At 59.2% G+C, this 10,728-nt stretch overlaps 2 protein-coding genes across 2 annotated transcripts in view; one reads left to right on the forward strand and one right to left on the reverse strand.

Annotated features, from left to right (window-relative positions):
- The window catches only part of CCDC74B (coiled-coil domain containing 74B), a 12,861-nt gene extending 7,494 nt beyond the window's left edge, over positions 1-5,367 (forward strand). Inside the window, exons 2-9 of the mRNA XM_013008228.3 lie at positions 1,029-1,403; positions 2,310-2,354; positions 3,195-3,251; positions 3,805-3,952; positions 4,476-4,656; positions 4,727-4,806; positions 4,882-4,938; positions 5,020-5,367. Of these exons, the coding sequence (XP_012863682.3) occupies positions 1,029-1,403; positions 2,310-2,354; positions 3,195-3,251; positions 3,805-3,952; positions 4,476-4,656; positions 4,727-4,806; positions 4,882-4,938; positions 5,020-5,155 (1,079 nt within the window). The 3' untranslated portion in view covers positions 5,156-5,367. The remainder of the gene's footprint in view (positions 1-1,028; positions 1,404-2,309; positions 2,355-3,194; positions 3,252-3,804; positions 3,953-4,475; positions 4,657-4,726; positions 4,807-4,881; positions 4,939-5,019) is intronic.
- The window catches only part of MED15 (mediator complex subunit 15), a 48,628-nt gene continuing 43,163 nt past the window's right edge, over positions 5,264-10,728 (reverse strand). The window contains exons 10-18 of the mRNA XM_004716320.3: positions 9,301-9,437; positions 9,091-9,218; positions 8,872-9,006; positions 8,733-8,796; positions 7,751-7,817; positions 7,424-7,584; positions 7,183-7,349; positions 6,946-7,044; positions 5,264-6,338 (exon numbers count right to left, since the gene is read on the reverse strand). Coding sequence (XP_004716377.1) covers positions 6,202-6,338; positions 6,946-7,044; positions 7,183-7,349; positions 7,424-7,584; positions 7,751-7,817; positions 8,733-8,796; positions 8,872-9,006; positions 9,091-9,218; positions 9,301-9,437 — 1,095 coding nt within the window. The 3' untranslated portion in view covers positions 5,264-6,201. The remainder of the gene's footprint in view (positions 6,339-6,945; positions 7,045-7,182; positions 7,350-7,423; positions 7,585-7,750; positions 7,818-8,732; positions 8,797-8,871; positions 9,007-9,090; positions 9,219-9,300; positions 9,438-10,728) is intronic.

The raw sequence follows: 10,728 nt of genomic DNA on the forward strand, positions 1-10,728 counted from the left end.
AGAGGAAGGTGAGGGAGAAAGGGGGAACCGATTACAAAGGTCTTCATATAACCTCCTCCCTGGTGGATGAACAACGGTAAAGGGAGACGTCGGACAGTTTAAGACATGACAAAATAGTTTATAAATTATCAAGGGTTCGGGAGGGAGTGGGAGGGCCAGGGAGAGGGTAAAAAATGAGCTGATACCAAGGGCTCAAGTAGAAAGCAAATGTTTTGAGAATGATGATGGCAACAAATGTACTTGACAAATGGATTTATGTATGGATTTTGAAAAGAGTTGTAAAAATATTTTTTCAATTTAAAAAGTTTTATTTTGGAAAAAGAAATTTTTAAGATAAAATTTCACTTTGTCATTAGAAATAAATATTTGACAATATATAATTACATATTTTGTGATGAATCACTATGCTTTAATTATGTTCAGTTTGTAACAATGAAAATATATCCTGCCTATCAGATATTTTACATTACAATTCGTAACAGCAAAATTACAGTTATTAAGTAGCAACGGAAATAATTTTATGGTTGGGGGGTCACCACAACACGAGGAACTGTATGAAAAAGGGTGGTGGCATGAGGAAGGTTGAGAACCACTGCTCTAAAGACTGAAGAAAAGTATAACCCAATGTTGTATTATTTTTAGTGAGTCCTCACATGAGCATTAACAGCGTTCATCAAAATGTGAACATGAAGAAAAGTATGAGAAATAAAAATTTAATACTATAAAAAACAAGCCAGCAAAAACACCTAATTTGCAGTGTAAACTTACACCTTAAGCACAATCGTGTATATTTTTTATTTTATTAATTTTTTTATAATGTGTTCTTTAAGTAGGTAAAGGTAGGTGATACTCTCACCTTTAAGTGTCTGGTGGATGCCTTAGGTCACTTGGACCACCCAGCTCCACTATCCCCATCTTCCCGCCAGCTCCATCCACAGTTGCTCTCCTTATAGATCAAAAAGACCAAATCCCGCCCCTCCCTCCAGCCCCGCCTCTTAAAAGGCGAAGTCCCTCCCCCGGCCCCTTAGGCCCCGCCCCCAGCCTCCAGAACGGCGATCTCGGCGGCGCCGTTTCCATGACGACACAGCTCCTGGCCTGGGCGACTGCACTGCTGTGCCGCGGTGGCGGCAGCGCCTGTATGAGCCGGGCAGGGACTGCGGCTGGGCCGCGGCCCACCAGCTCGGGGGTCTCTAGCACCCGGCTCGCGACGCGCGCCCGCCCGCGCCCGCCCCCGGTCCCGGGCGGTGCGGTCTCAGCGCAGCAAAGCCAGCACCAGGGGCTGGACGCGGCGCAGAAGCGGGTCCTGGACCTGGAGAAGAGCCTGCAATTCCTGCAGCAGCAGCACTCGGAGACGCTGTACAAGCTCCACGAGGAGATCGACCACCTGAAGCGGGAGAACAAGGGTGAGTGCCGAGCTCCGAAACGGCTGGGGCTGAGGGTGGATACGGGGCCGGCTGGCAAGCCCTACCTACCCTGGTCCTGCCAACAGGCTCCAGAAACGTCACTCGTGATGGGCAGGGTCCCCAACCCCCTTGCCTACCCACTGGGCCGGTTCTAATGAGCTTCATCCCCGGGAAATCTCTTCATCAGCCTCCTCCCTAGGCCTGAGCCAGGGCCACCTGCTTTCCCACCACTTTTTTTATAGAAGTAAGACATTAACAGCCTGCTACAATTTAACAAACTAAGTAACCCCGGGGGACTCCCATGCCAGCACACAGCCCACCCTGACAGTACGCTTTATGCAGTTCTTCACGGACTCCTGTCTGCCTTAGACACTCCAGGGGTAAGCGGGGTAAGCATTGAGCTGCTATCCACGAGGTCAGAAATTCAAGCTCATCGGCTGGTTTACTGGACAAAGAGGAGGGGTTCCACCCCTGTAAAGATATACAGCCTCGAAACTCCCCACCTCCTTCTCCAGCAGCTCTATTCTGCCCTGTTATGTGGTCCCCAGTCGGAGTCGGGACTGACCCCTGGTGGTGCAGCGGCTTAAGCGCTTTACGATCCGCAAGGAGCACGAGAAGGCTGGCTGTTCCCATGAAGGTTTCCCCAAACCTTTGCCATCCTGTCAAGTCAAACCTTCCAGAGGGCCAGGTTTCCAGGGGTGGGGCTGCCCGAGGCAAGAGCTTGCTTTGTGGGCACTGGTGGGAATCGCTGGGCCAGACCCGTTGACCTGGGGCCTGAGCCAGAATAGGAAGGCTCAGCAGGGATGGAGGGGTGGAGCGGAGGTGGCCAGAGCCTGGGGAGTAAGCCAGCTTCCTCAAATGGCTGTGGCTTCAAAAACGACACAGGGGACATGTACTTTGTTTCAGATCTCCACTACAAGCTGATTATGAATCAGAAGCCACCCAAAAAAGGTAAGAGTGTCTGCCCTGGCAAGTGGGCCCCTGAGGACCGCTGTGTCCACCCAGCTGCTCACATGCAGGACTGCTGCTCTTAAGGTGCCCAAGACCTTGGGCAGAGCAGTGGGGAGGGTTTGCTTGGGTTGCTGTTGGGGCCAGGGTCAGCTTCTGCTCACATACCCTCAGAGAGGCAGCTCTGGGCACAGCCCCCCATGGAAGGGCTCAGGCATCCCACAGCAGCTGTGGGCCCTGGAGTGGGGGGCTGGGGGGATGCTAGGAGTGAGCCCTGTACTGCTGGGCTGGCCCCAGTGCGTGACAGTGGCTTCGCCTCATCAGTCCCACTGGCCAGCCCAGGGCTTGCCTGCCACCTGAATAGTGCCGGTCCAGAGAGATGCCCCAGCTGGGGTGGGTGGGGCCCCGGGTTGACCCTTTTCAAATGGACACATGAGCAGACTGGGAGGGTGTCCTCCAACAAGCTGTCCAGAGCAAGGACTGCCCTCATGTCCAGCCCTGGCTGTCAGAGTCCACAGGAGACAGGTCATGGTGGTGTGTGTGATGGTTATGCATTAGGCTGCTAACCACAAGGTCAGCAGTCTGAAACCACCAGTGAGCTCCTCAGGAGACAGAGTAGGTTTTCTATGCCTGTAAACAGTTACAGTCTCCGAAACTCAACTGAACTACAGGGTTTTGCCATTAGTCAGAATTGACGCAATTGCAGAGTTCCCACCCCACGCCATCCCAGGTGCCATGCTGGGGTGGGGCCAGGTCAAAGGGCAGGGGCTGTGTCAGAGGGGGCAGGCAAATGTGGGCAGGGCCTCGTTGCCACCAGGGCTCACAACCGCCTTCTCCCCACAGGCAGCTTGTCCACGTGCAGCATGCAGTCCAAGTCCATCTCCAATTCGACAGTGTCGGGTAGGGAGTCCTAGCGGGGTCCTCAAGAAGCGCCCCTCTCTGCTGGCGGTGGGTTGAAGGAATGGAGGTGGGCAGCACAGCCCGGCGGGGGCAAGAGTCTTTGAGTTAGGGCTGCGCTCATTCAAAGCCTGTGCTGGTTGTCCACTTGAGGGTCACCAGCAGGAGGCATGACGGGCCTGCACAGGACTGAAACGCAGGGCCCTGCCACCTTCTCCCCACCTACATCCCCTCAAACACACACAGAGGCAGCATGCAGACAGTGGAACAAGGGCTGTGTCTTCTTCAGCGATTGGGTCTCTTCTCACCACCCCCTCCCAGGGAGAAGGCCCCAGTCTTCCACACAGGCCCCATCCCAGACAGACCTCTCTCTTGCATTTTGACCAGCCAGGGGGGCAGCTTGTGTGGCAGTCCCCACCCCTTGCCCAGGGGATGGGCACTGCCCAGACCTATAGACTCTGCCCACCACAGGAAGCCCTGACTGACAAGGAAACTGAGGCAGGAGGCAGGCAAAGTCAGACCTCTCATGGCCATCTCTGCTGGGTCTGACCTGCAGGCATCTCTCAAGGCAAAGCCAAGGGCCTGTCCAGCTCCAAGAGGCACGATTCCAAAGCCGAAGCCCCCCAGAAGCGCTCCTTGGAGGAGGAACCCCCGAGCCTGAGCCTTCTGCACAAGCAGGGGCAGGAGGCCCAGGGCCAGGCCAGGTAAGGCAACGGCACCCTGGGCCACACCCTGGGTTTGCCCTGCTACAGGTGTGGGCAGGCTGGCAGCCATCCGGCCTGCTCTGCTGCCCTTGGCAGGGGGGATGCACCTGAGGCCAGCAGAGCCCCTTGCAACCCTCTTCTCAGAGAAAGTTAAAATGACTCCCCTGACCCCCAGGTTCCTGTTTAGAGGACAGTGACCCAGCCCAAGCAGCAGTGGTAAGGCCCACGGCCTGCCTCTGGCCTTGGAAAGCCCTGAGCCTGAGGGCCAGCCAGCATTTATTTATTGTTTTCATCTTGGTATTTCAGAATGTGTCCCTTAGGTGGCCTGAGCAATGCACAGCGCCCTTAGGTTCTCCACTAGGCTTACCACCTCCTCCCTGCACATTTGACCCGTGGAGAGGTGGCAGAGTCAGGCCCAGGTCACAGCTGGCCTGAGCCCCACCTGGTGCCCAGAGCACACTGGTTAGTTGGGGGCTGTGGGTGCCATCCATCCCCAAGGCCCCTGCTGGAACGACTGTTTCAGAGACGAAGACTCAGAAGCCTATAGTGTGGGAGCCATTCCCTGGGGGAGCAGCCAACCCAAGGGCCGGCTGGCCGCCTTTCCTCCAAGCCTGCCCCCACACATGCGCAAGCCCACCACTGTGCAGCAGTGCGAGGTGGTCATCCGCCAGCTGTGGAATGCCAACGTCCTCCAAGCCCAAGAGGTGAGGCAATGGGTTCTGGGGTAGGCAGCGGCCCCCCCCGCAGGTCTCACACTCCCCTCCTGCTCTGCAGCTGCAGCATCTCAAGGCCCTGCTGGACGGAAGCCAGCAGTCCCAGGCGGCCCTCCAGGAGCCAGGGCCCAGCTTGCCCAAGTGAGTGTCCCTTGCCTAGCCCACCCCTCCCCACTAGCCTGACAGGGGCTCATGGCCCACTATCTCCTCCCCCAGGGACCAGGAGGTCACGCAGTTCCCCAAGGTCACAGCCAAGGGGCTCTCTAAGAAATGGTGAGTCCCTGTTTGTGAGGGTCAGGGGGGCAGCGAGGCTCTGGCAGGACTGGCCTGGCAGCACTCCTCCTCTGCCCTCAGCCTGATCCTGAGCCCAGGGCCCATGGACAGAGCCATCCTGCCTGCCCTGAAGCAAAGCCTCAAGAGCAACTTCACCGAGCGCCAGAAGCGCCTGCAAGTGGTGCAGAACCGCCGCCTGCACCGCTCGGTGCTCTGACCCAGGCAGCCAGGGAACCCCGCTCCACACCCCACCCCCACCCCCACCCCGGACTTCCAGGCCAGCTGGATTCCTAGAGATGACTCTCGGTGGATAAAGTACTAGACCTCACTGAGAATTCCCTTTATTTTCTTGCTCAGATTTAACGGTCCCTCGTAGTCACAGAAGCACAGTAAGATAGGATGGAAATTAAACCTTGTTTCTTTAACTCATTCACCTCCTTGGTCGGCTTCCCTGGCTCTGTAGGAAGTCGTCCAGCACGCCCTGCCTGTCCTCAGGGTTCCCTGGCATTCATAAGGAGATGTGCAGGCCAGCACACTCTCACTTGTCCACTTGAACGCTATGCTGACTCATGGCGCCGGCGCAGAAGTAATGAATTTATTGTAAGAACCACGGAGGACGTAGTAGCGCACATACAAAAGGTGGGCTGTTCCTATGTCCAGGCAGGCGGGCCAGCTAGCTGGCCAGCACTGGCTCCACCCCATGTTGCACTCAGCCGCAGGGCATGTCATCGTCCTCCTCCATCCAGCTTGGGAGCCTGGGCCCCACTCAGAGGCCCCGGGTGCCCCTGCTGCTCCAAGTTGCGCGGGGGTGAGGTGGGCGGTAAACAGGTCCAGAGCGAGGTCAGGCCTCTCCCTCAAGGTGGAGCCTGCTCCCCAGGATCCACACCTGGAGCTGGGAGCAGAGCTCTGTGGGGAAGGACTTCCTATGTTCTTCCTCTGCGTCCTGTGGCGGCAGGGGGCACGCTCAACGCGACCCTGAGTTCTGTGCTGAGAGGAGGTGAGGCTGTGGCTGGAACCAACCGAGCGAGGGAGGGGTGGCTGAGCTGCGCCAGACAGAGGACAGCCAGCCCCTCCCCTGCTCGGACGGCTCCATAGCCACTAGGTGGAGTGTAGGTTAAGGTCTGGTTGGTCCCAAGGCAGAAGATAAAAGCAGGAAAGCTAACCTAACCCAGGCTCTCTAAGGAGCCAAGATCTAGAAATGTCCAGCATGGGCCCAGGGAGTCACCAGCAGTCTTGGCAGGAGGCCGGCGGGCCTGGGAGCAACTAGGCGGCCGAGAGGCAGGCCTGGTGAACGCTCTGTGCCCAGGTGTGGAGCAGGGCTGTGACGGAGTGCTTGTCCGGGAGCTGCAGCAGGCGTGAGGTCATGCACCGGTGCACTGACTGCAGGAAGGGGTTGGCGTCTGTAAGAGAGCCAGGGGTGTGAGTGTGGTGAGGGCCTCTCCTTGGGGCCCCCAGCAGATAGCTCGGCACTGGCAGCCAGCAGTGAGAAATGTGGGCCTGGACCTGGCTCTGTACTCCAGTAAAGAGCCAGTCTCAGGAACCCACGGGGCTGCTCTGAGTCAGTACCAACTCGATGGCAATGAGTTTGGTTTTATGGAACAGCCAGGGAAGGTGCCCAGCACCAGCTGCAAGGCCGGGTTAGAACCCACCAGCTGCTCTGAGGGAGAAAGATGAGGCTACTTGTCCCGTCAAGACGGACAGCCTCAAACGTTAAGAGTTACTCCCAAGTGAGTCAGAATCGACTCAGGGCCAGGAGGCCCCCGTTGAGCCAGCTCTAAGTCTCAGGGAACCGAGCCCATCACCCAATGGGCCCCATGAGCCCACACTCTCACAGGCAGAAGCCATGTGTGCACATTAGAAAGCACAGCAGCCCTGGAGCAGGCGGACCTGTCCCCAGGCTATGGCTCCCCGGTCCCTTTACCGCTCCCCCCACCTAGCCTCTGGAATTCAGTATAGGGCAGAGGGACATGTAGGGGCTCCCAGGCCCCATCCTCGCCCCAGACCCACCGTATTGCCACTGTTGGTCCACCCAGAGTGGGCTCTGGGCAGGGTAGTCGGCGGGGACACTGAGCTCCAGGGGTGGCACACTCGGGAGGTCCTTGTCGTCTGCAACACACCACATTGCCCGTGGGCCTGAGAGGGAGAAACCCCTCGGGAACCCACCTCCACCCCACCCTGGAGGTGCCCAGCAGGGAGCCCTGAGCAGAGGAGCGGGGTGGGCTGGCTGCCAGCCACGGTCCTCACCCAGCCTGCACACCAGGTGGACGGTGCCGTTGTTGCTGCAGAGAGAAGGGTCCAGATTCACCAGGAACTTGGGGTCCAGCCGGGCCACCTCGCCCTGGAGCACATTGGGAATGCTCTGCCGCTCATCCTCCTCAAACTTGCGTTTGCGGGTGCACACCGCAGGGACCCTGAAGGGACCGTGTGGTGAGCACGGGATGGGGGGTCAGGGCGGTGCCCCCCCCCCGCCACAGGCCATACGTACGTGATGGGGGGGCCGTGGATGGCTGCCATGGGCGGCATGAACGTGCGGTACAGGGAATGGTTGAAGACGGGCGAGCGGATGTTGGCCAGCACAGCATCCAGGAGGGGCTGGCACAGGTACTGTTGCTTGGTCGGCGGCACCGGGGGTGGTGGGGGTGTGGGCTAAGGACAGGGTGGGCGTGTCAGGAGGCTCACAGTACCTCAGGAACCCGGCCTAGGCCCTAGGTCTCATTCTCACCCACAAAGCTCGGGCCATGCCTCCACGGCCCCCTGTGGCATACCAGGCCCCATGGCCCCTGACCTGGGTCTATCACAGGCGGGCACTCACCACGGCCATGTCATTCTTGAGCTTCTCCAGGGCGATTTCGCACTTCTGCAGTGTCTTCAGGGGACACCTGTGGGGGAGGTCAGAAGGAGCTGGTGAGCAGGTAGCCAGGAGACCCCGCTCAGGAGACTCCAAGTCTACATAAGGGAGCTCCCCTCCCAAAGCTGACCTTGGTGGTCAGCAGCCTGGCAGTGGAGAGGTCAGAGAAGAGGGCCAGGCAGGCTCTCCGACTTCCCCTGGTCCCAGATGCCCCCAAGTTATCCCTCCGTTCTGCCCAGATTAGCAGAAGAAGAAGAACCTTCTCCAAGAGGCATGCAGCCTGAGCAAGGTTAAGCCAAAGACAACCCTGCCCAGCCTGTAGTGCCAGTCACACAGTGGCCTACTCAAAGTCCTAGAAGGGGACACAGGCTGGGGACACGGGGGAGGGGTGTGGAGACCAGGACGCTGCTGTGTTCCAGGAACTTCATCTCACAGGCCCCCTCTCGGGCTGAGACTCAGCAATATGGACTCGTTCTTGTGTTCACGGTCACCGGACAGACTGGAAGGCTAAGAGCCAGCACCCATCCCAAACACCCACGGCCTGGATTCCATTCTGGCTCACAGGGGAGAGCTGAGCGGTTCCCGCAGCTTTCTGAAGCCCTGGCCTACCTTTCGCCTGCAGCGTGGCTGGTGTGTTTGAACCACTGGCCCTGTGGCTAACAGCCAGTGCTGAACCCACTGACCCACCAGACCCCCAGAGGGACGGTAAGAGGGCAAGGTGGCCCCAGGCAGATCTGGTGAGGACTGCAGCCGAGGGGTGAGGGGTCAAAGGGGCTGATGCCGCCTTGGCAGACGTATGTGCTCACGGAGGCCCTGCCAGGGAGCTGCCCCGACCAAGCCACTGACCTCAGCAAGGGGGTCCTCCTCCTTGAGTACGGCTGGTCACCCAGGGAGCCAGGGGCCACCATGCCCTCAGGGACCCACCACAAATGGGTGCCAAGCTCACCGCTTAGAGGGGTCTGTCAGGATGTCCAGGAGGCTCTTCATCTTACTCAGGTCCTTTTTCCTGTCTGGGACAGAGAAGGAATGCTTGGATGCCGGCCTGGGCCAGTGGCCCCCCAGCCCGGCCCTGGCCCTGGCCGCACCTTCGTTCTTGTCGATCTTGTTGATCATGCGCCGCAGTGGCTCAATGTACTTGGAGAGCTGCTTCAGTTTGTCCAGGTACTGCTGTTCCTCGGCCTGGCTGGAGCCGGCCGGACTCATAACGGAGCTGGGGTTCACTGACAGGACACAGCGGTGAGCGGAGGTGGAGGCCGGCCCCCCTCCCAGCTCCACCACCTGCAGAGGCCCCCTGCCTGACTTACCTGGGGTATTCAGAGGCCCAGGGGAAGGGACGCTGAAGTTCTGAGGGGTGCGTGCGGTGACGGGACTCTGAGAAGGCTGAGGGGATGGGCTGGGCAGGAAACTGCTGGGGGACGGGGCAGGGCCGGAGCTGTGGCAAAGGAGGAGGCACATTGGAGGGGGCCAGGCCAGGCCAGTGCTCCCCAAGGGGGTGAGGGTGGTGCCCAGCCTACCTGACGTTGGAGTTGGGCTGAGAGCCCGGCTGACCAGGCTGTGGAGAGGGCTGGGGCGGCGGGGGCATCGACTGTGGAGTCGGTACCTGCTGGCCAGGCGATGGCGAGGACAGCATGGGGAGGCCACTCTGGCTGACCTGGGAGTAGAGGGAAGCCTCAGCCTTGAATGTGGATACTTCCACCCCTCCCTGCCCACTCACCCGATGCTGTGCCCCCACACGTACATACAGCTCATGCCCATCACCCCAAGGAGAGGCAAGAACAGCCAACCCCCACAGTTTGTGTCCCTCAGCCTATTTCCCCATCTGTCCGGCCCACACGGAGGGGCTGGCCCAGAGAAGGCCTGGACTCATCAGAAGCAGGCATCTTACAGTAGGCAGGACCATCTTCCTGAATGGTCCTAACCAAGGACAAGACTGGCGTGGAGGCCCATCAGCCTCTGGCCCTGCTAACCTGACCCGCAGGGCCCACAGGGAACCATGCAGACGGCACACACACAGGTAGTGGTGTCAGCCCTCAGCAGCTCACCAGGCCAGACCTCTCCATCTGCACAGGAGGGGCTGCTCAGTCCCCACAGTGCCTGGAGGTGAGGCATGGGCACCTGGCAGCACGAAGGGCACCACGACACCTGGTTTGGGGGTCCTAGGCCAGCACGTCCTGGCTGGTGCGTGAAATCTTCACACCTGAGGGTAGGGCGCTAGGCCTGAGGAGAGATCTGCCAGTCTGTACAGGGCCCTCTCCTCACCCTCACTGCCGTGGGCCCCAGGGACACCACCACACTCATCCCCCATCTTCCTGCCACCTTCTAGGGAGGGCCGTGTCACACTCTCAACAGAGTGGCAGTCTTGCTTCCAGAAACCAGGATCAAAGGGATACCAGGTCATGTCCACCCTGGGCCTGCCGGCCTCTCTCAAGTTCCCAATGACTTGGCAACCTGCTGCATCTGTCCCCTTTTCGACCCCCTCCACGTGGGGACTCTACTGGGGGGCATCCATTAGCCTTCTTGAATGACAGCTCCCAGAGGGGATCTAATGGCAATGACTGAAGGTCCCTGCAGCACTATAGTACCTGGTCACCATCCCTGGGCCTGGGAAGCAGCTTACGGGATTCTGGTGGGAACCTACCAACCAATCAAGGTTGCCCTTTCATTTCCCAGAAGAGAAAACAAGACCTAGAAAGGCCGCAGGGTGCTGGGTCCCTGAAACCACCAGGTCCTGTACCTGACATGCCAAAGGGCGGAAGGAGCAGGGGGACGCCCAGTCAGCTCTGTCACAGGAGAGCGCTGGCCCAGGGGGGTGGGGGGCTTGGCCAGGCCTTGGCAGCCCAGAGCAAGGGCAAGAGGGCTGACCCGCTGAGGGTCTTCTGAGGGCAGTCACAGCACCTTGTTCACATGGCTCCACCGTCCCCACATGGAGGGCCAGGCAGCAG

This window comes from Echinops telfairi, unplaced genomic scaffold (genome assembly GCF_000313985.2).
Source record: "Echinops telfairi isolate 266 unplaced genomic scaffold, ASM31398v2 ScPeMD7_29;HRSCAF=101, whole genome shotgun sequence".
NCBI classification, from domain to species: Eukaryota; Metazoa; Chordata; class Mammalia; order Afrosoricida; family Tenrecidae; genus Echinops; species Echinops telfairi.